The sequence below is a fragment of the Chiloscyllium plagiosum genome, unplaced genomic scaffold (genome assembly GCF_037043375.1).
Source record: "Chiloscyllium plagiosum isolate Xiang-an unplaced genomic scaffold, Cpla_swu_hap1 HiC_scaffold_30, whole genome shotgun sequence".
In the NCBI taxonomy this organism is placed as follows: Eukaryota; Metazoa; Chordata; class Chondrichthyes; order Orectolobiformes; family Hemiscylliidae; genus Chiloscyllium; species Chiloscyllium plagiosum.
In genome coordinates this window covers 8,203,313-8,230,819 of record NW_028270168.1, presented here as the reverse complement: position 1 = coordinate 8,230,819, position 27,507 = coordinate 8,203,313, and the positions used below count along the sequence as shown (strand labels likewise).

Sequence of the window (27,507 nt, the reverse complement as noted above, 5' to 3'; positions counted from 1 at the left end):
CCCTCATCGGTGTAGCAGAACTGACAGAGGAGCAGGGCGACTTGCACAGCAAGTTCCCAGTTTCCATGTTTAAATCTATGTAGTGTCATAGAGATGTACAGCATTGAAACAGACCCTTTGGTCCATCTCATCCATGCCGACCAGATATCCTAAATTAATTTAGTTTCATTTGCCAGCATTTGGTGCATATCCCTCTAAACCTTTCCTGTTCATATATTCCCATCCAGATGCCTTTCAGTGTTGTCCAAAGCAATGCATCAGCTTATAAACAGTAATTACTGTTCCAAGAAATCGAGGAAATCTGCTCCAACCCTGAAAAAAACCTCAAAGTGGAAGTGGCTCTGACAGCCATAGCCACAATTCCACCCCCACCACCCCACCCCCCAACCCCGTCCTCCATGTGTGGACTAACTAAATAACTTCCCTGGCCCTGAAAATTACCTGTGGCACAACAGGTCGGGCAGCAGCTAAGGAGTAAGAGAGTCAACGTTTCAGTCCTGATGAACGATTATTGCTCAGTTGCGCAGCGACTCTGAATCTGCAGTCCTCAATATCTTCTGAAAATTAACTGCCATCAGTTTGGAATTTCATTTCATCAAATTTTAATTACTGTTGGAAATTTAAAATAAATTAAACATTAAACCCTTTTTAATCTAATTTATGTGACTCTGTGATGTGTGGATGCCTGAAGTTATTTTCAGATTTACTATGCAATCACATAAGTTCTGGTAGCCCCTCATTATTCCTCCTACAACATCTGGGCCCTTATAAAGGAAGCCAACTCAATGCCTCAGGCAATCTCTTGAAATGCAACAGTTCATGAGTCCATAAAGGGAGTCAACAAAAAAATGTATGTATGGCCCTCCAAGTGGTTTTAAAAGGTCCAGTGATACTTATAAAGGAATGTGGCACTTGAAGGTCACAAATTGTGTTTGAATGGTTTTTCCAATGCTGTTTACGTAATGCTTGAGCAGCAACATGAAAGTACTTTTGGAGGACACTTCATACAGCATTTAGTGTCAGTGATGACTTTACTGAGCTCTTTACTGTTATTCACTGGCTTTGTGTAAACATTCCTCTTGTATACTTTCTAGTAAATATTGTCCAGCAGGTTGTAAAGATGTCGTTGGTGAAGTTTGGGGAAACCTTCAACAGGGTTATCGTGATGTGAGTATAAGTCAATACATTCAGCAAGTAGCCAATTTTTTTTTTTGAAAATCATCTATATATCATCACTATGAGCATTTAAGTTGTTCATGACATGGAAGTGCCAGTGTTAGACTGGGCTGGACAAAGTCAGACATCACACAACACCAGGTTATAATCCAATAGGTTTATTTAAAATCACAAGCTTTCAGATCACTGCTCCTTCGCCAGATGCAGTGTGCTCCTGTGTTTTTCCCGACTTCACCTGGCGAAGGGGCAGCACTCCGAAAGCTTGTGATTTCAAGTAAACCTGTTGTCTATAACCTGGCATTGTATGACTTCTGACTAGGTTGTACATAATCGCGTGTGTTTTTTGTTGTTCGGCAGATCTAGAGAATTAAATATGTTGAATTCTATGTGCAGTAATGGGAAGTGCAAACAGTTTCACCAAGAACATAATAAACAGAAGCCAGAGTAGGCCATATGACCCGTCTAGCCTGTTTTTCATTCAATAAAACTTTGGCTGAAAGTTGGCTTCAACTCCACTTTCCTGCCCAATCCCCCATTTTCCTTTATTCCCATACTGTGCAAACATTTCTAAAACCTATCGATCTCATCCTTGAATGTACTAAAAGATTGAGTATCGACTGCCCACTGGGATAGAGAATTCCAAAGATTGCTGTCTGACATCTCAGGGCCCCAAAATTTCAGCGCTCAATCCCACTTGAGGTCTCGACTCCCACTTTGTGAAGCCCTGCTATAGGATTTTCTCAGTGAAATAGAATTAAAATGTTTAACCCAATTAGTTAATGCAGAGTTCAAATTCCCCTCTTGCTGTAGAAGTTGAACAGCATATTGTCAAGCATTATATGTTCATCTTGTCTTTCTCAGATCACTGTTTCATATTTGTCACTGCAGCAAAGGGAAGTGATATTCAGATTTCAAACAGTGTGCAGTTTTGTTTTGTCTTCATTGTGTAGTTCTGCAAAAGTATGTGCAGCAATAATAAAACAATGTTTTAAGCTATACCACTCATTACGATCACTATGGACAGCTCAATGTCCTTTGGATTTTTCATTTTGTTGCTGATTTTTCTGCAAATGAACCCAAATGGATCAATCTGGATAGAGTTATAGAGATGTACAGCACAGAAACAGACCCTTCGGTCCAACTTGTCTGTGCTGATCAGATATACTAAATTAATCTAATTCATTTGCCAGCATTTGGCCCATATTCCTCTAAACTCATCCTATTCATATACGCATCCAGATGCATTTTAAATGTTGCATTTATACTAGCCTCCACCACTTCCTCTGGCAGCTCATTCCATACATGTACTACCCTTTGCATGAAAAGGTTGCTCCTTATGTTCCTTTTAAATCCTTCCCCTCTCACCATAAACGTATGCCCTCTAGTTCTGGCCTCCACTACTCTGGGGAAAAGACCTTGGCTGTTCACCCTATCCATGCCCCTCAGGATTTTATAAACCTTTATAAGGTCACCCTTCAGCCTCCAACACTCCAAGGAAAACAACCCCAGCCTATTCAGTCTCTCCCTATAGCTCAGAAACCGCTAATCCTGGCAACATCCTTGTCAATCTTTTCTAGACCCTTTCAAGTTTCACAACATCCATCCTATAGCAGGGAGACCAGAACTGAACGCAGTATTCCAAAAATGGCCTAGCCAATGTCCTATACAGCTGCAACATGACCTCCTAACTCATTTACACAATGCACTGACCAATAAAAGCAAATGTACCAAATGCCTTCTTCACTATTCTGTGTACCTGCAACTCCACTTTCAAGAAATTGTGAACCTGCACTCCAAGGTCCCTTTGTTTTTTCTGTTGTACTCATAAAGAATTCTAGACAAGGATAAATAAATTGGAATAGTACTGAATAATATCTGCAATGAATTCTTCTATTTATTATGTCCAAAATCTTGCGTGCTTTTCCTATCAATGTTTTAATTATAAACCACAATGGCGCCACCACTGATGGGAGATTGTAATTACAATGTGACATGTTTACATAGGGCCATTTCACTTCAAAATGGTAAAATTTTAATGCATGACTGTCCTGACCAAAAACAACTTCAATTTATATGGTGCCTTTAATGGAATAACAAAGCCAAGGCATTTCCCAGGGGGTGTTTGTAGAAAGGAAATCAGGTGCCAAGCCACGTAAGATGATATTAGGCAGATGACCAAATGTTTGCTTAAAAAGGTGGATTTTAAGTAGTGTCCTGAGGGGGAAAGAGAGGTAGCGAGATTTAAGGAGGGAATTCCAGATTTTAAGCAAATATCTACACTCCTCTAATTCAGGATGTAGCACCTCTGGTTTCAATGGCTCCATCATTAGGTGAAGGGGTAAATGTAGGGGTATGGGTGGGTTGCGCTTCGGCGGGTCGGTGTGGACTTGTTGGGCCGAAGGGCCTGTTTCCACACTGTAAGTAATCGAATCTAATCGAACCTAATCATTAGACTCTGTGCCTTAATTTGCCAAGGGCTAAGCTCTGGAACACCCTGCCTCCATAAGATAATCCATAAAATCTTTCTCTTTGACTATACTTTTGGTTATCCATACGTCAGTAAGATCATCAGGCATAGGTGCTGAAGGATGCTATTCAGCCCATCTCGTGTGCTTTTCACCATTCAATGAGCTCGTGGCTGTTTGGATCATCCTCATCTCCACTGAGTCATAGAGTTATACAAGAAAGAGTCCCTTCAGCCAACTTGTCCATGCCGATCAGCTGTCCAAAGCTGATTTAGTCCTATTTGCCAGTATTTGGCCCATATCCCTCTAAACCATTCCGAGTCATGTATCTATCCAGATACCTTTTAAATATTATTGTACCAGCCTCCACCACTTCCTCTGGCAACTTATTCAATATATGCACCACCTCCTGTGTGAGAAAGTTGCCCCTGAGGTCCGTCTTAAATCTTTGCCCTCTCACCTGAAACCTATGCCCTCTAGTTTTCGACTGTCCATCTTGGGAAAAAGACCTTGGCTATTCACCCTATATATGTCCCTCATGATTTTATAAAACTGTGTAAGGTCAGTGTCTAACGCTCCAGGGCAGAAAGGCCGCAGCCTATTCAGCCTCTCCCGATAACTCAAACTCTCTAAACCTGCAAATTCCACTTTCCTGCTTTTTCCCTGTAACCCTTGATTCCCTTCCTGATTAATAATCTATCTAGCAAAGCCTTGAATATACTTAATGACCCAACTTCAACAGCCCTTTGCGTTAAAGAATTCCACAGGTTCACCACCTGCTATGATCCACATGATTCATACTCCATCCTAATATTTTGTTGGCTCAGTGTGCCGTTTTTTGGTAACATTCCTGCAAGTTGCCTTGGGATATATCATTAGAATAAAGGAGCTACATAGATAGAGGTTGTTTTTGTCAAATGCTATGTACATCTGAGACCTCAGGCATTGTGAAAAGCAGTGTCAGGAAAGCAGACATTTGGCGATAATGAAGATGGCACTACCCATCCTGACTCAGTCCAGCCTGCAGTCACAATGTTTATGAAATGAGTTGATGATAATACCTTATTTTCTGTCCCATAGACATCTGTCTTGTGTAAAACAGCTCTCCATGCTGGTGCAATAGCGGATGAACTTGGAGGCCAAGTCTCAGTGGTTCTGAACAAAGGCATCACTCTGTATGAAGCAGCTTCTGCAAATGGAATTCTAACTAAAACGTAAGTAAGATAAACCTAAGATGTAGTTTCTTTGGTAGGTTTCATGGTTTGTTGCTGTATACAGGCACAATGCCCAGAGAAATGGTGCCAGTGCTATAGCAGGTAACTGGAGAACACCAGCAGAAATTTTAATTCCTCTCACATCTCACTGCACCTTTTCTGCTTTTTTATGAGCAGCATGATAAATTTATTATGAGGCAGTGGCTAGTTGACAATGAAGGGGGAGTTATTGTTTGTTAAACACATTAATTAGCGCAACACAGCTTTTCAATATTAAGCTTCCTTTCTTACCAAATGTACCAGTCAAACTAGTTGTTGAGAATTCCCGACATGGAAGTTGGAGCTGGTTCCTGGCACCTGCAGCTCATTGCTTGCTCCAAAGTATCTCCACATTGGACACCAGACATCAACATCTCAAGGTGCACTCCATGGGGTCAAGAGTTGCAGGGAGAATGGGTTTGAGAAATATATCAGCCATGATTGAATGGCAGGGTGGACTCAATGGGCCAAATGGCCTAATTCTGCTCCTCTATCTTATGGTCTAACGGGCATGTGCCACACACATGCCCCAAGTCCAAAGACACTGACATCCAACATGTACCAGCCCTGAATGTCCTCATAGTATGTGACCCTGATCTTGAACAGTAGTGATATACAGACGCCTGTTGGGGTTCAAGTCTACATCTCTGAAGTAGTGTATGTTTCTGCAATTCAATACAACACTGGGAATAATCATTGAAATGCTGCAGCACTGACACATCTGGATATGAACCCAGCATTTGGACCGGACCAGGCTGTACCTCCTTACTCTTTGCTAGTTCTCAAAGCACTCACTCACTCAGAGTCTACCTGGATGTTCACAACAGCTCTGCCATGCCTTCCCTCTTTGCACATTATCCCCTCAGTCAGTAGTCCCAGTAACAGCACGTGGTCAGGTGGGACTAGAGTTGGATGTGTGGATTGCCGTAGAGAGTGGGGCAGGATCATTTGGTAAAATATGATGAGAAATGTAGCTGGACCTTACATCGAAAATCCCTCCAAAATGAATGGCGCAAATCTCATCAAGATGAAAAGCCTTGGGATTCAGCCCTTAATGGGAGAAAGTGAGGACTGCAGATGCTGGAGAATCAGAGCTGAAAATGTGTTGCTGGAAAAGTGCAGCAGGTCAGGCAGCATCCAAGGAGCAGGAGAATCGACGTTTCACGCATGAGCCCTTCAGCCCTTAATGTTTTAATTACAAGAGCTGTCTTTTATCAAAAATCATAATTGCAGCATGTCCTTTCTTTGCATTAGTTTTATAGCAAAAAGCGTGGGGCAGGATTTGGTAATGAGGAGGGGTCGGGATGAATGCCCATATCCCACACTGACAGGAATTTGTCTTTCGACAGGCAGATGCTGCGGGGTGGTTAAAAAACTTTGAAAGAATATGACTTCACTTGGGGAATGAGGGGGTAGGGCAGAGGTCAATGTAAAGAGAAATATACCTCACCATTCCCACACTGAAGAAGGAGCAGGAAGCTGGCCACAGCTGTGGCAAGTTTTATTTTTGTGTGAGATTGAAAGTGCTGAGTGCCTTCATCATGAGGCAGCCTCTGTCTCCCTTCCTGAAATGGCAGACAAGTGCTGGAGGACTTCCTGTCGCTCCTCCACAAGCAAGAAGCCACTCAGAATCCTCACTTGAGTGTGCATTTATTGCCATTCCTTGGAGAATTATGTCCAGATGACCAATCCTGACACAGTATTTGATTGAAACCTGGATTTGATTCTGCCATCGAGCTCCCAACACCAAACAAAAGATCCTGCCCACTGTAATTGCATTTTGCAGCATTTTGTGACTTTAAAATGTGCGTCTGGGACTCACTGAGGCATTTCTTTTTTAAAATGCGAACAACTTGACCTCATTTTGGGACAATACTACATTTAATTTAGGTTTCATTTTCATTCGTTATTATAGGAGCCAGGGAAGGGCAAACTTAAGAAACAAAACATAAGTTGCACCGTCTGGATTGATGGAAGCTGGAACTTGAACTATGTTTGGTTGGAGTATGGAGTATTATAAATACAATTTAATATATAATAAATGACCACTTCAGCCACAATGCATAAATAGTCAGGTGCCAATCACTGGCAAGCTCCAGAAGGACTTGTGTGTCACATTTAAACTGTAAAAACATTTCCTTTAATAGTGAAATGGAGTACATTTTACTGAGGGAATCTGGTTCAATTATCGTTCTAAACCTTAAATGTCTCCATTTCTTCCAGAGGTTCATTGTCTGAGAAACGGATCGAAATCAGGAAAGGTAAAAGAACAAACTTTAATGGCACCACATTGTTCACAGAGATGGTTAAACAATCTCTACAAGTGGAACCTGAAAACTGTTACATGCACCATTACGTTTAAGATGAAGCAGGCAGTACAATTCTGCAAATGGAAGAAATTATACCATGTGAAATTTATGGCCCACAGTCAGAATGATAGTTGGTTAAAGTACTGATGTTTTTCCCCAACCAAATTCCAAATGAAACTACAGTTTTCATGAATACATTTCCAATAATTAGTGTTGGAGTCAAAAGGGAGGATGACTTCAATTCATAAAGCATCTTTTAAAATAGAAAAGTCTCATTGTATTTTATATTACTGAACATATTTTTAGAGATAATTTCATCTCTTGAAACCAAGATATTCTTAAGGTCCTTGCATTTTGTGTTAGAGGTGAGAGTTGAAGGGACTCCTAAAAAGGAGACTGAGAAAACCAATTGTTGTAGAGACACAGGGATTCCAGATCCCCCAGAATGATCCTGTTGTACTAAAATAAGACTTGGCAATAAAGGGAAAGTGTGGGTAATGATTGTTGAAACATGGTCTCCTTCCTATCGGAAAGATGCTGTGAAACTTGAAAGGGTTCAGAAAAGATTTACATGGATGTTGCCAGGGTTGGAGGGTCTGAGCTACAGGGAGAGGCTGAACAGGCTGGGGCTGTTTTCCCTGGAGCGTCGGAGGCTGAGGGGTGACCTTATAGAGGTTTACAAAATTATGAGGGGCATGGATAGGATAAATAGACAAAGTCTTTTCCTTGGGGTCGGGGAGTCCACAACTAGAGGGCATAGGTTTAGGGTGAGAGGAGAAAGATATAAAAGAGACCTAAGGGGTAACTTTACACGCAGAGGGTGGTACAGGTATGGAACGAGCTGCCAGAGGAAGTGGTGGAGGCTGGTACAATTTCAACATTTAAGAGGCATTTGGATGGGTATATGGGCTGGGTGCTGGCAGGTGGGACTAGATTGAGTTGGGATATCTGGTCGGCATGGGTGGGTTGGACCGAAGGGTCTGTTTTCATGCTGTACACCTCTATGGCTCTATGACTCTATGGATGATCCGAAGGTGCCTGACAGAGTGGAAGATTCCCCTTGTAGGAGAAGTTGCCGCTGGAGGACACAGTTTAGAAGTAAGGCATCTCCCATTTGCGATGAAGATGAGGATGGTTCCTTTTTCTTAGACTCTGGAACTCTCTTCCCCAGAGAGCAGTGGAAGCAAGGTCATTGAACGCATTTAAGGCAGAGATAAGTAGATTCTTGACCAATAACAGAGTCAAAATTAGATTCCTTACAGTGTGGGAACAGGCCCTTCAGCCCAATAAGTCCACACCGACCCTCTGAAGAGCAATTCACCGAGACCCAATTCTCCCTGACTAATACATTTAACACTATGGACAATTTAACACGGCCAATCCACCTGACCTGCACATCTTTCGATTGTGGGAGGAAACCGGACCAAACCCACGCAGACACAGGGAGAATGTGCGAACTCCACAAAGTCGCCCGAGGCTGGAATCGAACCTGGGTCCCTGGCACTGTGAGGCTGCAGTGCTAACCACTGAGCCACCCTGCCACCCCCGCCCCAAGAATTAGGGGATAGCCAGAAATGCAGAGTTGAGGCCACAATTTTACCAGCCATGTTCTTGCTGAATGACGGCAGAGGCTAAAGAGGGCTAGTGACCTTCCGCTGCCTCGATGCGTACATAGATAGTTTGCCTTATCAACCTGATCAGAGATGGTAAGACACACTTCTAGAGCAGATGGGACTTGAACCCAGGTTTCCTGGCTCAGAGGTAGGGACATTACCTCTCATTACAAGAGTCCTCTGATGTGCATGTATACTTGAATTTAATAGGCCAGAGCTTTTAGGATGTGGAGGGGAGGGTTGTACCAAACTCTCAATTTTAATTGGCAGAAACAGCTAGCTTGCATTAATGTAGGGTTTTATCATGTATCTAAGGAATGTACCAACATATTCAATGAACTATTTTGAACAGCAGTGACTACTGTTCTCTGGGCAAGCATGACAGCCAAGCGCCACACAGCAAGTTTCTGTCTAACTGCGTAATAGATTGTAATTTCCTGTTCCAGAATTTGTGATGCCTAGGAGTAGTGATAGAAATCTTATTGACTTCTAGCAATAAAAGACGATATTTTTATAGTAATGGTTGGAGATTGCTACATTTAGATGAATGAAATCTGACAGACTCATTTTTAACTACATTAAAATGGGCACATTAAAATTTGTTAATGAGTTATTTAGAATATCTCTGGAATTCTGGATTCAAGTAGATGTTGTGCAATTTTATCTGTAAGACTTACTGAATGCAATGATAGGATTAGACAGATAAATTTAGATATTATTACATCTTTTAATAAACTCAAAATACTACTGGCTATAAGTCAAGTAAATAAATTTCTTTTTAATCAATTGATAGTGTGAAAATTATGAGCTGTAGAATCTCTGCAGGAAGTTCTCACCATGGTATTTCCGAGCCTGTGCAGTGAGATGTGTACCAGGGTTAATGAAACATGATGTTTTTGCAAGATGGCTATCAGTCCAGTGCCACTAGAAGGTGAAACATTTGCCAAAACCCAGATTTTAATTTAATAGTCCAGTTTTAGTACATATTCATTTATTTGGGTTTTCCTGCTGCAATTAGTCTGTAGAGTGGAGAATTTTAGCAATTGTTTTTCTTTCTGATAATGTAATGTCAGAAATAAGCTTATTGAGTTAATAGATGTTTTTCAATATTTCCCATTATAAATCAAACAATAGCATCAATTCTGACAGCGGCTGGTAACCCTGGATTATTATTCTGCTATGATTCAGCTAAATTATAATCTGTGCCATTTTTGAGAATGTAAATATCCACATCCTGAGATTAATTAAAGATGTTCTAAGTTGCAACTCCAGTTACTGAAAACCTACATGAACAAATTGATTTTCCTTTGCTATTTTGCTGTGTTACTTAAGAATGGATTTGAAAAGATTTAAATGTTTTTGCAAATAAAATTCAGTTTAGCTCAATTTGCTTTCGCTAAGAAAGTATTCTGTGTCAAGTTAGTTATTGGTACAGATAACCAGCTGTTTGCTGTGTAAGATTTTAGGATCATTTGTTATTCCTTTGAAGGATTCTTTGTGCCACAATATGTCACCCTCAAGGTATAGGGGACATCAACCACTTATTGATCCACCTGATTATTGCATCTGTAGGGCCTTGGGTTTCTTTGGAGTGGCTGAGATTCCATTCGCTTTTTTGGCTGCTTATTTGATGGGTGTAAACCTGACAATCATAAGTTGAAGTTCACCCCTGACTGACTCCTTGCTGATTTGGATCCATTGATACTTCTTGCCATCTACAGCCTCTGCAAATGAGTCATTATTAAGATCTGTAGCTTGACCAATGAATGTGCCACTGCCAGTGCCTGAGCTGAAAAGAGATGCTAATTCACTCCATACAGTCTGAAATTTATATTCGTCCCTTTGGAGGACACTCGAAACCATATAGATAGGAAGAGCTTGAGCAAAAAGGAAACATACCTGTTCAGGGTCACCAATTCACCATTTGTTTCACTCCTCTTAGATTGTGATACCATCTTGAAGACTAGACATTTTAGTGCCTCATCCTCTTGGACAGAGAAGAACAACATTGGAGAGTTGCATGTCTGGTCCCCTGACAAAGCAAATATCAGCAACAATGGGTATCCCTGGGCATGGGCAGCCGACTTACCCACTGAGCGCCAGTGGCTGCAAATAGACTTGGGAGAACGGAAGAACATCACAGGTCAGTACAATATTACATAGTCAAGTTTTGGTTTAACAAATTATGGTTGACGTTTCTCAAAGATTTTGAACATTATTGGGGATATGCAAGAATGTGGTGTTGAGATTAAAATCATGTCAGCCATGACCTTATTGAACAGGTCAGCGGGCTCAGAGGGCCAAGTGGCCTACACTTGTTTCTTGTTTGTGAGCAAAAGTTAATCCCATTCAGGCTATTGACTTATGTGAACCATGTGTAGCTATTCCTGCAATCTGTTAACCATGATTTTTTTTTTTTGCTTATCTATTTCCTTCTTCTAATGAGAGAGAGTCATTTTTTTGCTAAATTATGGGAAATGTTATGGTGTGTTCCTGTGCTTACCGGATTCAAAACTGCTTGATTTTAGTTTGGACATTTGCAATTGGCATTGCGAAGAGGCATTGATCCCACTGTGTAGGGGCTTGGGTTCAGAGTTGAAGAGGCAGTGTGCAAACTCACTATTCCATTTTTATCAGAGTCAAAGACCCCATTTAAATTATACATTAATCTATAATAGCGTGCATTCAAATTTGCTTGAAAATTTTAGACATTGAGTTACGAGTATTGAATGTGCATGATAAGTAATTTGCAATCGTTCTGAATTGGTAAGACCAAGTTCTGCATTTAGCACCAAGACACCATCTGTTTCACTGTTGCTCAGCACCTCAATCAGTCCCAGAATATAACCTTGCCTGTAGATTGGACCCTCGTTTCACAAATATGCTTCAGACACTTGTGCTTCAGAAGCCAATCTTCATTGCTGCTTTTGTGTATTTTTGTTTGTTATTTTCTTATTGAATGCTTTATAATAGAATTCCATTTTCAAGTTCTGCTTAATAGAAGTATCTTCATAGAAGGACCCAAGCCCCTCCTCAGTGGGATCAACACCTCTTCGCAATGCCAATTGCAAATGTCCAAAGAAAACTAAAATCAAGCATATTGAATCCAGTAAGCACAGGAACACACCGTTACATTTCCTGACAAGCAGGAAATAGAATTTCATTTTCAATTTCTGCTTAATAAAACTACCTTTCATGTACTTCCTGATTTATTTTCTGTGAGGATACTTCAATGTGGTTTGAAAAAGGAAGGAGAAAACAGGACCTGGTTAGCCTAACAGAAGAACACAAGAAATGGGAACATCAGAACTAGGAGCAGGAGTCAGCCGTCTGGCCCTCTCGAGCCTGCCCTGCTATTCAATAAGATCATGGCTGATCTTTTTGTGGCCCCAGCTCCACTTACCCGCCCTCTCACTCACTTACTCACCATAACCTTTCATTCCTTTACTGTTCAAACATCAATCTATCTTTGCCCTAACATCAGGTAAAATGAGAGAGTCCACTTTTAAGGATATGATAATTGGGCACTTTGAAAATATCAATTAAAAATATCAACATGGATTTATGAAAGGGAATCACGTTTGACAAACCTACTGGAGTGTTTTGAGGATGTAACTTTCAGAATAAGTAATGGAGAGCCGGTGGATGTGATGTCAATGGGTTCTCAGAAAGCTTTTGATAAAGTTCCACATAAGAGGTTGGTGCTGAAAATTAAATCAGAATGGGATTGGTGGCTATATACAGACATGTTTTGAGAATTGGTTAGCAGACAGGAAACAAAGTGTGGAAATAGATTTTTTTTTGGAGTGGAGTACCACTGGGGTTAGTGCTTGGGTTGCAGCTATTCATAAGACACAACAACAATTTGGATGAGGAATTCAGATGTAAAGTTTCCAATTTTACAGATGAAACTAAACTAAATGGGATTGTGAGTAGTGAGGAGGCTTCAACTATTTAGACAAAGTTGAAAAGGCAAATATGTGGCAGATGAAGTGTCAGGATGAAATTATCAACTTCGGTAATGGCAAAATATTCTTCAAACGGTGATAGGTTAGGAGACGTACATATCCAAAGAGACTTGGATGTTCGTCAGTCATTGAAAGTCTGTGTGCAGGTTCAACAAGCAGTTAGGAAGACGTGGTAGGTTGTCTTGCAGTGGAAGAAGATTTGAGTATTGGAACTGGGTTGTCTTACTGGAGCTGTAGAGGGCCTTAATGAGACCACGCCCAGAGTATTGTGTGCAGTTTGGATCTTTTTTTTTCTGAGAAAGGATATACTTGCCACTGAGGACCTGCACACTGATCCTGGGGCATATTTTTTTTAAGATGAGAGGGGAAAGATTTAAAAGGGACCTGAGAGGCAATCTTTTCATGCAGAGAGTTCTTATGTGAAATGAACTGCAGCTACAGTTATAACATTTAAAGGACATTGGGGCAGGTACGTAAATAGGAAAGGTTTAGGGGGATATGGGCCAAATGTAAGCAAGTGGGACTAGTTTAGTTCGGGAAACTTGGTCGGCATGAATGTGTTTGACCACAAAGTCTATTTCTGTGCTGTATGACTCTAAAACTATGACTGGGCATGTATTGCCTGGCATTTAGAAGCATAAGAGGGGATCTCGCTGAAACCTATAAAATTCTGACAGGGCTGGATGCAGGGATGATTTTTCCCCAGGCTGGCGAGTTCTAGGACATAGGCCATAACCTCAGGACACAAGATTGAACATTTAGAACAAAGATGAAAAGATTTATTTTCACTCTGAAGTTGGAATTCTCTACCACAGAAAGCTGTGGAGTCCGTCACTGAATATGTGTAAGAAAGGTGGCACAGTGGCTCAGTGGTTAGCACTGCTGCCTCACAGCGCCAGGGACCCGGATTCGATTCCTGCTTCGGGCAACTGTCTATGTGGAATTTGCACATTTTCCCCGTGTCTGCGTGGATTTCCTCCAGGTGCTCTGGTTTCCTCCCACAATCCAAAGATGTGCAGGTCAGGTGAATTGGCCAGGATAAATTGCCCATAGTGCTAGGTGCATTAGTCAGGGGTAAATATAGTGTATTTCTCTGGGTGGGTTTCTCTTCGGAGGGTTGGTGTGGACTTGTTGGGCTAAAGTGCTTGCTTCTATACTTTAGGGAATCTAAAAATATAGATGAGATTAGATTCCCTACAGTATGGAAACAGGCCCTTTAGCCTAACAAGTCCACACTGATCCATCTCCTTCTGACTAATGCACCTAACACTATGGGCAATTTAGCATGGCCAATTCACCTGACCCGCGCATCTTTGGACTGTGGGAGGAAACCCATGTGGAAACTGGGCGAATGTGCAAACTCCACACAGACAGACGCCTGAGGCTGGAATCGAACCTGGGACCCCAGTGTTGTGAAGCAGGTTGTGAGATGCTAAAGCCATCAAGGGATATGGGGAGAGAGCAGGAGTATGACATTGAGATAGAGGATCAGTCATGCTCATACCGCAGGCAGAGCAGGCTCAATCAGCCAAATGGCCGACACCTTTTTTTCAGCGTTCTGCTTCTGGGTGCTGGCCAAAGTGTGCTTACCACAAATCTTTACAATAAATGTTGGAGTATTCATAGTTTAAGGTCAGAAAGAGGGCAATATCCATTGGAATGTATCACAGTCAGCTCTGGCTGAAAATAGACAGCACATTCAATAATTTCAACAGTTTAATTTGTTGCACTCTCTTCCTTGCGGTGTGCTGAACTGATTTTATCCACTAATTGGACCAAGGCTTACAGGCTATTACCAGCAAAACATGCAGCAGTATGGTACATGGGTTGATAACCAGGGGAAAAACAATGGTACACCTTCCAAATAGCATTAATCAGACTTGTGACTTCATTGAGTGTGTGGAAATTTTAACAACCGACAGTCATTCCTTCAAACTACTGCTCCCCTGAGAGAATTGTTATGAGGTGGGGAGAGGATTGACAATGGAATGCCATTTTTTGGGAAAAGATCAGTGACACAAAAACAGAGCCAATAGGCACTTGTAACCAGTTTAGTTTGAGGTAATTAATTTGAACTGAGTTTGGAGATTAATTACAGCAAAGTAAATTGATGACCTTCAACATCCCAAAGATTGGGTTGACCATGGGTCAGCTGGGAGTACCCTGGCCTCACAAACTTCAAGGCCATGGATTCAATGCCCCTCCAGCGATATGAGCACAAGAATCTAACTCTAGTGCAATACCAAAGGAGTGCTGAATTCTCTGAGGTGCCACCCTTTAAATGAAATGTTAAACTAAGGCCATGTTTGCTCCTGTTCCAGTGGACATAAAATATCCCATACGCAAAAGTGAGGACTGCAGGTGCTGGAGATTAGAGTCGAGAGTATGGAGCTGGAAAAGCTTAGCAGGTCAGGCAGCATCCAAGGAGCAGGAGAATCGATGTTTCGGGAAAAAAGCCCTTCATCAGGAATGGGGCTGGGGGCCGAGGGGGTGGTAAGATAAATGGGAGGGGGTGGGACTGGGGGGAGGTAGCTGACAGTATGTTGGTAGGTGGAGGTGGAATAAAGATGATAGGTCAGAGAGGAGAGTGGAGCGATTAATGGGAAGAAAGTTGGACAGGTCGGACAGTTCATGAGAGTGGTGCTGAATTGGAAGGTTGGAACTGGGATAAGATGGGGGGGAAAGAAAATGAGCAAACTGGTGAAATCCACATTGATGCTGTGGGTTTGGAGGGTCCTGAGATGGAAGATGAGGTGTTCTTCCTCCACGCGTCGCATGGTAAGGAAGTGGTGATGGAGAAGGCCCAGGGCCTGCATGTTCTTGGCAGAGTGGGAGGGGAAGTTGAAGTGTTAATGGGAATTAATGAGATCCCATAGACCATTTTGAAGAAGAGAGCAGAAGGTATCCTGGCCAATATTAATCTCTCAGTATCATAAAAACAAAGTTGTCTGATCATTATCACATCACTCTGTGGGGCTCCATTGTACATTAATCATCTGTGTGTTGTTCTTTCTAACATTGAACACATTTGAAAGGTACTTTGTCAGTCATAGAACATTTTGCCATGTCCTGTGATTGTGAAATGTAACTCTTCTTATAAATAAGGACATTGAGTAAACTCAATTTTGACGATGAATATTTCAAAACATACAAGTAAATACAATTTTCCGGTGTATTATGTCCCGTCACCTGTGTAAATGACTGTGTTTTGCAACATCTATAACTTCAGGGATTGTGACCAAAGGCAGCATGACAAATGGGTATAACTTCTATGTGAAAACATATAAGATTACCTACAGCAGAGATGGGAAAACATGGAGAATCTATAAGACTAGGAACAACAAGGAAGGCAAGGTAATTCTCAATCAAACTTTAACACTGATGCTTGCTAATTGAATGCTGCACTTTAGACCTCCAGAACATCCTCCTGAGGGTCCACCTACCTTTCTGTTCTGTGTTGTATTTTAACCTTTCTCTTTTCAACCAAAAGATTTTTCAAGGCAACATGAATGACCGTCAATCGGTTCGCAACAATTTTATCCCATCTTTCGTGGGGCGGTACATTCGAATTAGACCCCAAACCTGGTACCAAAGAATAGCTTTGAAGGTGGAGCTGATTGGTTGCAAGGCCTCACAAAGAATCCGGTTTGGTAAAGATCCTGCTTTTCATCTTTTTTGCTTTCTTTGTCGTGATGGGGGAAGAGGTGTGCGTGTGGTGATGGTGTACATCAATGTTAGTTATTCATATTGGCTGAGTATGATGTCAGCCCCCGATCAATAACTCAGAGGTTGCAGTTCCAAAATCCACACAGAAACTCCAAAACTGTCCTCTATAAACAAAAAAAACTAAAAGAATTATGGATGCTGGAAATCAGAAACCAAAACAGAAATTACTGGAACAACTCAAAAGGTCTGACAACATCTGTGGAGAGAAATCAGATTTCAGATCCAGTGACCTGAGGTCTGAGCTCAGCTTTCTGTCCACAGATGCTTCTAGACATGCTGTGTTTTTCCAGCAACTTCTGTTTTTGAAACTTTCTTCTGTAGTCTCTTCAGAAGTGAATGAGCAGTAGTATAACCATTGTCAGAGTGTAAAATTTTAACCAAAATCACATAATGTCAATCAGGAGGAGAAATCATCTTATAACTACCTGCCCTGGACAATATACCAAACCTTGATTCTGAGTCATTAAGTCATAGAGACGTACAGCATGGAAACAAACCCTTTGGTCCAACTCTAAAATGCTAACCAGATGTCCTAAATTAATCTAGTCCCATTTGCCAGCACTTGGCCCATATCCCTTACCATTCATGTACCCATCTGGACACCTTTTCACTCACCATATCATCTCTGGCTTTGTCTCTCTTCCTCCTTTTTAAAGTGTTGTTGTTTTGATCTTTCCTCCCCCAAAGTTCCAAAACAATACAACAGCTTATGAAACAGTAATTGCTGCTCCTGGAATTTGAGGAAATCAGCTCCAACACCTAAAATACCTCAAAAAAGGAGCAGCTCTTATAGCCAATTTTTTCCCATTCTCCAGGTCATCTCTGAAGTGAACTTAGGTCTCGGGCATGGGATGGGTCTGAGTGGGATGTTCTTCAGAGGGTCAGTGTGGACTTGATGGGCTGAATGGCCTACTTCCACACTGTAGGGGTTTTAATATTGTCCGTCATAAATTTTAACAACATACCTTGTGAATAACTATTTGCCCTGATTTGTGGATGGTCAAACTATGAGAATAAAAAAAGCACTGACCTAAGGAAAGTTGTTCAGATCCACAAAGCTAATGTAGGAGAGAGAGAGAGAGAGAGAGAGAGAGAGGAAATGAAGATTAAAAAATTTAGACTAGAAGGAAGTCTCTAGATGTGTTAAAAACATGCAACTGAAAAGACTACAGTGGATGAAACTGTGCGGAATGTTTGTCCACTCTGAACTGGATAGTTATTACAAACAGAGAAATAGACCATCATTTTTCAAACCACCGATGTGAGATAATGTAATATAAATTGCATAAGGTTTTGATTACTGTGTTTGAAACACAAATAAACAGCTATGTATAAATTGAAGAAGGATGTGGCTTTTAACATGATGTCATCGTCTCAGAGATCACATGGTACATCCAAATCCTTCCTGAGCTGATTATTTCATTATGAGATTGGATCACTCCCCTTGAAGGGAAAAATGTTCTCCTACATTTCTCAAAAATTATAAATGGAACTGGGGACTGAACGGTGCAGTGAGTTAACATTGGCCTTTGCCTTTGGACAACTAGATTTGAAGCTAGCCATATTATCGGTACAAAAATCTGCTGTCTTCTGTCGTTGTGTGATCCCATGTGAAATGATTCTGGACTGTCTTGATCCCAGTTGCTGGAGATTTTCCATAAACCACCATAAACTTGCCCATAATCCAAGAATAACTGTGATCGTCTTGATGGCCTTACTCATAAGGTTTGGTGTGGAGAATGGAAAAAATATTGCACTGATGCTGTTTGTGTGCATTTCAAGAGCTGAGTATGTTATTGAATGGAGGAGCCTTCTTGCTTTTTCTTGGGAAGTCCCTCGAGATGGAGGATGAATTCCTTCCCCTCGGAGTTATGGGGCCTGAGGTGACTGAACAGTCCATTGCTGGATCCTTTGGATAGTGAGGAGGGAGGAAGTAAACGGGCAGGTGTTACACTGGAGGTTGCAGGGGAAGGTGCCATGGGGCTGTGGGAAGGTATTGGCAATGAGGGAGGAGTGGGCCAGGGTGTCCTGGAGGGAACGGTCCTGTGGAAGGGGGACAAGGGAGGAGAGAAAATATGTTTCTGGTTGTGGCATTCGCTGGAGGTGAATGGAAATGGCAGCTAATGATCCTTTGGATATGCATGCTAATGAGGCGACAAGTGAGGACTAGGAGGAATCTATTGGTGTTGAGTCGGAAGAGAAGGGGTGAGGGCAGAAATGCAGGAAATGGGTCAAATACAGCTGAAGGCCCTGTCAGCCATGGTGGTAGGGAATCCTTGATTGTGGAAAAAGGTGGACATTTCTGAAAGCCTCTCTGCAGAAGTTGTAACACCCGCCCCTTTACCTCCTCCCTCCTCACTATGCAAGGCTGCACACTCACCTTCCAGGTGAAGCCGTGATTGTGGGGCACTTCGCTCACTCCAGTCAACTGTATTTTCTGCTCACAATGTGGTCTCCTATACACTGGGGAGACCAATCAGAGACTCGGCGACCACTTTGCAGATCATCTACATTTGACAAGACAGAGTTAAATTATCAGCATTTGTTATATTCCTTTACTAGTTGAAGCAGTGACCTTGAGTATTTATAAGGGAGAGGCAGAGAGATCCTTGATGAGCATGAACATGAAAGGTTATTGGAATAAGTGGGAATGTGGAGTCATTAGGTCAACCTCCAGTGTAACACCTGCCCGTTTACTTCCTCCCTCCTCACTATCCAAAGGATCCAGCAATGGACTGCTCAGTCACCTCAGGCCCTACAACTCCGGAGGGGAAGAAATTCATCCTTCATCTCGAGGGACTTCCCAAGAAAAAGAAAAAATGCTCCTCCATGATCAGCCATGATCTCAATCATGGAGTCATTCAGTGCAGAAATGGTCCTTTGGCCCAATAGGTCTGTACTGCTCAATCTACATTGGTCCCACTTTCCCACACTTGTCCATAGCCTTGAATGTTATGATATTTCAAATCCTCACCCAAGTACTTTTTAAAGGTTGTGCAGTTTCCCACCTCATCTATGGACTTTAGCAAGGCCTTCAAGAAGGTTCCACATGGTAGACTGGTTAGTGAGATTAGATTATATGAGTTCCAGGGAGAACCAGCCAATTGGATACAAAATTGGCTTGGCGGTAGGAAACAGAAGGTGATGGTAGAGGGTTGTTTTTTGGACTGGAGGCCTATGATCAGCATTTTCCACAAGGATCAGTGTTGGGTCCACTTATGTTTGTCATTTGTATAAACAATTTGGATGAGAATATAGGAGGCATGGTTAGTATGTTTGTGGATGACACCAAAATTGATGGTCTAGTGGACAGTGAAGAAGGTCATCGAAGTGTACAATGAGATCTTGATCAGCTTGGCCAATGGCCTGAGGATTGATAGGTAGAGTTTAATTTAGATAAATGCATTTTGGTAAGACAAACCAGGGTGGGACTTACACAATTAATCATACAGCCCTAGGGAGTGTTGTCAAACAGTGGGACCTAGGGGTGCAGGTACATAGTTCCTTGAAAGTGGTGTCACAGGTAGACAACACAATGAAGAAGCTGTTTGGAACACTTGCCTTCATTGGTTAGAACATTGACTATAGGAGTTGGAATGTCATGTTGTGGCTGTAAGAGACATTAGTGAGGCTGCTTTTGGTGTACTGCTTACAATTCTGGTCGGCCTGCTATAAAAAGGATGGAAACTGGAAAGGATGCAGAAATGATGTCATCTAGACTGGAAGGTTTGAGTTATATGGAGAGACTGGGGACTTTTTTCCCCAGAGTGTAGGAGGCTGTGGTGTGATCTTATAGAAGTTTATAATATCATGAGGGACATAAATAAGGTGAAGGGCCAAGATCTTGTTCCCAGGGTAGTGGAGTCCAAAACTAGAGGGTGTAGTTTTATGGCGAGAGGGGGAAGATTTAAAAGCAACCTGAAGGATAACCTTTTCATGTAGGTGGTGATGTATGTGTGAAATGAACTGCCAGAGGAACTGGTAGAGATGGGTACAATTACAACATTTAAAACCTTTGGTGCCGAAGTTGGGCCAAAGGGTCTGTTCCCATGCTGTATAATTCTATAACTGCCCTGCTACGCAGTGCATTCTAAACCCCCATGTCCTCTGGATGAAAAAAGTGGTTTCTCAAATCTCCTCTAAACCTCTCGCCTGTCGTTTTAAAATTCTACCTCTTTGCCATTGACATAGTTTCATTGAATGGTGCAGCAGGGTCAAGGGGTTGAGTGGTTTTCTCCACTCTGAATTTTAACACTTGCATGAAAATGAAATTGTGTTTGATGTGGATAGTGACCTGTTACCTGGTATTGAGGGAGGCTTGGGGAAAAGACATTTGGTGAATTAGATGCTTGGAATGATGCATTACACCAGGAGATGATGAATGGGAGGAGCATAGATTATAGTGTAAGGAAAAGACTGAAAGGGAATGTCTAGAATATTCTCCCTGCTGCAGAAATATCTAGAAAAGGTTCTCCAAACTGTCTTGAGGTGAGGCATCAGGTTTTGAGGATGATGCTGCTTTGTAGAGTCTCCCATGAGATTTTGTTTGAAGGTTTACTTACTCTGCTTCTGTCTCTCTGCAGCTATTCCCCGTAGTTCCAAACCTTTACCCAAGCCAACGGAGCACCTCACAGAAAGCAGCACCCCGGTAAACCCAGTGATGGTGGAGAAGCACTCACCAGGTAACATAAAATTGTAGAAATACAAATAAAAACTGCAAATGCTTCAAATCAGGAGCTTGGGGAGACAACGGCTCAGCTCTAAACTATTGTGCAGTAATGTCTGGGGTTCCGGGTTTGAAGCCCACCATGGCAAATGATTAAATTTGAATTTAATTTTTTTTAAAATCTGAATTAATGGACTAATGATGACCATGAAACCATTGTCGAATGTTGGAACAATCCGCCTAGTTCCCTCGTGTCCTTTAGGGGAGGAAACGGCCATCCTTATGTGATCCGACCTACACAGTGACTCCAAACCCACAACAATGTAGTTGACTCTTATCTGGGCAATTAGAAATGGGCAATAAATGTTGGCTTAGCCAGTAGCACCCACATCCCGTGAAGAAACAAAAATAACTAAAACATAAAGTTCTGGAAAAAGATGTTTCACTGTGTCAGCATCACTAAAAATAAGACATGTTTAAGGTACTCATCATCAGATCTGGGGTAGATTCTGATCTTCATAGAAGAACACATACAATTTCTTATTATGTTATTAAGAAAATATCAATTCTTTTGATAGTGGGCATAAAGTATTTTCAAGTGTTTTATTGGAGCTGTTAAGCTTTACCTTTGCCTTTGATGGGATACTGTAGAGATGCAATGATAAATACAGGTGAGTAGGATGTCATATTTATTTTATAAAGGGAGTTCAGTTCATACTTGGATATATAATTATCTCCTAAAAATATATGAAAGAACTGCAGATGCTGGAAATCTGAAACGAAAATAGAAATTACTGAGAAAGCTGAGCAGGGCAGGCAGCATCTGTGGAGAGAAATGAGAGTTAACATTTCAGGTCCAGTGACCCTTCCTCAGAACTCCAATAATTATCTCATGCTCATCCAATAGTTGTTCATAGTGTTTAATAATCTGCCTGGGACCCATGAAAGGTGTTATTCTGCATGATTAATTCTCCCCACTAATCTGGACACTTCCCAGATCTCATGACCATTATTGTCACTTAAATAATCAGGACAAAACAAAATTCAAGGCCCCATTCATACATCCAGGAACTCGGAAGCTAGGGCACTTCAAATTGCCCAAGTTACATTTCCACCCTGAAGGTGGCACAAGCTGATGATTCCTGATTTGAACCTGCTCGAATGAGTAAAACACCCTAACAAAGCCTCTGGGTTTCCTCTGCGTGCTCCGTTTTCTTCCCACAATCCAAAGATGTGCAGGTTAGGTGAATTAGCCATGCTAAATTGCCCATGATGTTCAGGGATGTGTGTGTTAGGTGCATTAGTCAGGGGTAAATGTAACATAATAGGGCAGAGGAGTGGGTCTGAGTGGGTTGCTCTTTGGAGGGTCGGTGTGGACTTGTTGGGCCAAATGGGCCACACTGTAAGGATTTTATAATTCTCTGAAAGCCAATGGGGTTGGATCACAATTTTAGTATAATTGGGATGCTGCAGTGCACTTTTTGCCAGTTCAACATGACGGGGGAATGTGGATCAGAACCAACCATGCACCTTTTCGTGGAGAAGCTGTATTTTCAAACTTCCACCTGAGCTCCCCAAAATAATTGACACCTCTCATTTCATAATTCACTCAGCAACTATCTAATGACCAACGAGTAAAGATGTTGGCTGCATCTTTCTGGGAGAGGTGTGAGAGACAAGATAACACCCCTTCAATGGAAGTGGCAGAGTAGGTAACCTACATATGACAAACTACACTACAAATTTCCCTGGTTAATTAACCCACTGGCTTATCACTGGTCCAGTTCTCAGTCAGCTCCAGCAACCTATGGGAATTAATGGACGATACCGGAATTACAGCAGAATACATATCAATGTTCTGCCTGAGCTTGCTGGCTAATTCTAATTAATTAAACATCAACTTCTCACACTTGGATTCCTAAACCTTGATTGAGCCAATCTGACCTAATATCTTTGCACTTTGTTAAACTAAGTGTGTCCCTATTGTCAGGTGATGGGAAGGTGATGGTCTAGTGGTATTATCACTGGATTGTTAATCCAGAGAGTTAATCCAGTCCATTCTGAACTATTACTCTCATTCCTGATGAAGGGCTTTTGCCTGAAACATTGATTTTTCCTGCTCCTCAGATGCTGCCTGACCTTCTGTGCTTTTCCAGCACCTGTCTAATCTTGACTGTTAATCCAGAGACCCAGGGAATGATTTGGGGACCTGCGTTTGAATCCCACCACAGCAGATGTGTGGATTTGAATTCTATAACAAGTAATTCTGGAATTAAGAGTCCAGTAATGACTGTGAACCCATCATTAAATGTCAGAAAAAAACCCATCTGGTCCTTTAGAGAAGGAAACTGCAGTCTGTACCTGGTCTGGTCTACATGTGACTCCAGACTCACAGCAATGTGGCTGATTCTGAAACTGCCCTCTGTGCAATTGGGGATGGGCAATAAATGCTGCCCTTTACAGAAAAACAGAAGTCTTGAAGCTTACTGGCACAGCAAAGATCTGTCGAAGCAGAACATTAGTAAGTTGTGAGTTGCTTTTGATTTATTAGGATAGGTATTTACACTGCAAATATTCCATGTGGAATTTTACTATATGCTGGGTCACAAACTTCAACATATTCCATGCCCATTAAAAGTTACAGAGCCACAATGGGAAATTGTGGATGGCTCACGAAAGATTTAGAAATATTGTGAACTAGCTGCAGGGAAGCAATAAGAGTTCTAGGAATTATAGCTATCTCAATAAAACAAAATCACACACTTCATAGCCTTTGGTATCTCTACACTTGAATTGTGCTTCTTTGTGGTCCCCACATCGGGCTATGGTTAGACATAGAGGCTGTAGAGAGAGAGCAGAGAAAGGCAGCAACAATGATATCTAAACTTGGATCTTTTATTTAAAAGGTAAGGCTTCGAAAGCCAAGCCTGATATTTTTGGTGAAATGAAGGCTCAAGAGTGCGAAGTTGAAGATTTTATAAGTTCTGAAAGTAATTTGACTAAGATATCTAAAATGACAAGCAGTAACAACTTATAAAATATCTTGGCAAAAAACTCAGCTAAGATGTGGGGCAGTGTTTCTGTTTTCAGAGTTCTGTTGTTCATTCGAACTATTAGTCAGTGGATAAAGTAAGAATAGCTACACCATCATCTTTTGAGAGATGTGGCTATTGTCTGATGAACTGAGATTTTGGAATGCATTAAGATTAGTTGAGTATGTGGGAGGGCAATTTGTGAGTTGGCTTTTCCTGAAACTAGCCAAGGGCTTTCTGTGTTTATGTTTCTCTTGGGGAGTTGGAACTCAGAGTAGTTGGAGAGGATTAAGCAGGAGGTTGCACCATCTAGTGGGCAGGGTGAGCATTTTAAGTATTGAGCCAAAAGAATAGCAGGTGTTATAAAACGGAAACAAAAGCAGAAAAGCTCAGCAAGTCTGGCATCATCTGCAGAGAAAAGTCAGAGTTAACATTTCAGGTCATAGAATCCCTACAGCATGGAAACAGGCCCTTCGGCCCAACAAGTCCACACTGATCCTCTGAAGAGTAATCCACCCAGACATAACTCCCCCGACCCTAATATCCCAAACTAACGCACCTAACCTATACATTCCTGAACACTATGGGCAATTTAGCACAGCCAATTCACCTAACCTGCACATCTTTGGATTGTGGGAGGAAACCTACACAAACACTGGGAGAATGTGCAAACCGCACACAGACAGTTGCCCAAGATGGGAATCAATCCAGGGTCCCTGGCACTATGAGGCAACAGTGCTAACCACTGAGCCACCATGCCAACTCTTACTCGGTACTCAAAGTTGCCTTCTTACCTTTCTACTTAATGGTTCTGCTGAATTTTACAATTAGAGTGATTTTGCAATGATTGGCAAGTTTTTGAGTGCATCTGACTGCAGGAAATATAGTTTTTTTTAATGTTTTTAGCAGGATTTGTTAATACTAGCTCTTGCCTTTCTAAGAGAAAGATAAGTTTGTGGTTTACATTGACAGCTACAGTGAGTGTGAATGGAAACTGAGAAACACAAAATAAGAATAGTAAAAGATCAATAAAACATTTTTCCCTATTGTGCAGTCACTGTGGTAGAGTCTAACAAACAGGTTTAACCTCCAATTAATCTCTGCTGTGGGTAATAATTGCTGCTGGTGACTGCCGGACATTACAATTAGCCTCAGTGACTCTTGCTTTAGCAGAGAGGGAGGTTTAATTAGGTCTCCTGATACTTGTGTAGACATAGAATCGGTACACTGTCCCACAGTTGAAAAACGTATCCATTTCTCAGAGTATCACATGCTGTTGGCGGACTGCTATTGCCTGTGCAAAAGGACCTACCACCTTTTTAATTGAGTTACTCTGAAATGCATTAATGCAAACTTTAGAAACAATAACATCTACAGTCTTGGTTCTATAAGTTATGTGGAAGCTAATTTTACCTAATTAAATTTAAATGATTATGGCCAATGTTAAATTGCACAGTTTTTAAATTTATGGACTATTAGTTTTTCTAAGCCCGAGCCACACAGATATCCAGCTCTGCTCCCTGTAGCCACCTAGGAAAGCCATTGAATAGCTTCTGGCACAGTTACATTATTGAATCACAAAATCACAGTGTGGAAGCAAAACATTCAGCCCATCAAGTCCGCACTGCCTCTCTGAAGACCATCCCACCCAGACCCCCTCTGCACTTCCCAGGGCCAATCCACCCTAACCTGCACATCCTTAGGCTGTGGGAAGAAGCTGGGAAGCACCCAGAAGAAACCTGCACAGACACAAGGAGAACGTACAAACTCCACACAGACAGTCACCCAAGGGTAGGCTTGAACCTGGGCTCCTGGCTTTGTGAGGCAATAGTGCTAACTACTGAAGCACCATATTGTGGGAGGCCTGTGGTTGTGAGTTTGAAGTCTAATAGTGACATTTCTATTCTCCTCTTTGGAAACAGTCATCTAGCAATTAGATGAAACAGGGACATAAACCTGTTAGTGTTACAGTAATTACATATGAATGCTAGTCCTGGTAGGGGCTCATACCTTGTTCTTTCCACAAGGTATGCAAAAGCAAGGATGAAAGCTTGCATTCACAAAGATACTTGTAAAGCATCTGCATTTAGATTAGGTAAAATTCAAACAAATGTACACTCAAATTTATATTACTCTTTTCCAGGTTTTAATCTGATGCTGATACTTATTGTAGTTGGCTCTGTAATAATCATGTCTACAGCTGTCCTGTTACTATGTCTATACTGCATGAAAAGGTGAGACTTTCTAATATTTTATTAAAATTCAGTGTTCAATAATTAGAACAGGATGTTCAAATGTATTCCTGCTTGCTTCCAATCTTTTAGAATTAAGTGAAATTATTTCAAGTTGATTGAGAGCATGTTTTGCATTATTATAGAATTTTAAATAGAAACACAAATTTCTTAAACTTTTCAAAGCGAGTGAAAAGTAACAGGTTTAGACTGTAGTTGATGAAAGATAGCAAGACCAGGAAACAATACTGAAACCTTGCAAAATATCTGTTGGCTTTTGCATGAATTAATTTCACTTTAAAATGTCCAAGTCAGCTGTGAGTTGTTAATGTTCACAATGAGCTGCAGCTTAGTTCTGAATCCAGTTGAATTGAGGTTAATGAATGTTGCTTTCAATAACAATATGCCATAATCTTTTTCTCGTTCTTTGTATAATGTGGCATTAGGATGCATTACAGAGATGTGTTTTTATTGGAGTAGAATTTGTGCGTCATAATGAACTGCTGTCACAACAGAACAATCATCAGAAAAACTGAGAACTACCAAAATCTTTAAAAGTATTTGAATGTTGAAGTGGACTAGGGCTATTGCCACTTTTTAAAGATATAAACTGCTAAATTTTGAGGAATTTTACAGAGATAATTACATCTTATCTGTGAAATCTATGATGCATTGTAATTTCAGTAAAATGTGAGATTTTGTGCTTGTACGCGTGCTTCTAATAGATTTTTATTGTCTGCAGGAAGGCTGGACCAAGAATGGACTGCTCTTTGCTAAGAGGTAAATTATTTTGTTAATTTGCAGAAAGAGCTAAATTGTCACAGAACACTTCAATTTCTAACATACAAGCTTTGCCAATGTAGTTGAATCTTGTTGTGCATATGTCTACTCATGGGTCTCAGTGCCTCACCTATGTGTGAGAAAAGACAGTGAGCGTTAACAGACTGGTGAGCTAGCTATTTGACAATGGATAACATCATATTACACCTTGAAACTACCTTCTCACAAATGTTGATAAGTATACAGGTATAAAAGTAGATAAATCCCCAGGACCTGATCAGGTGTACC

At 41.3% G+C, this 27,507-nt stretch overlaps 1 protein-coding gene across 3 annotated transcripts in view; it reads left to right on the top strand.

The window, feature by feature from the left end:
- LOC122563492 (discoidin, CUB and LCCL domain-containing protein 1) overlaps window positions 1-27,507 on the top strand; it is a 142,709-nt gene that overhangs the window by 90,887 nt on the left and 24,315 nt on the right. For all 3 annotated transcript variants that reach the window (XM_087976707.1, XM_043717282.2, XM_087976708.1), the window contains 9 exons: window positions 1,095-1,167; window positions 4,722-4,855; window positions 7,118-7,155; window positions 10,759-10,959; window positions 16,014-16,138; window positions 16,275-16,434; window positions 21,094-21,192; window positions 26,352-26,442; window positions 27,182-27,219. In XM_087976707.1, the coding sequence (XP_087832833.1) occupies window positions 1,095-1,167; window positions 4,722-4,855; window positions 7,118-7,155; window positions 10,759-10,959; window positions 16,014-16,138; window positions 16,275-16,434; window positions 21,094-21,192; window positions 26,352-26,442; window positions 27,182-27,219 (959 nt within the window). The remainder of the gene's footprint in view (window positions 1-1,094; window positions 1,168-4,721; window positions 4,856-7,117; window positions 7,156-10,758; window positions 10,960-16,013; window positions 16,139-16,274; window positions 16,435-21,093; window positions 21,193-26,351; window positions 26,443-27,181; window positions 27,220-27,507) is intronic.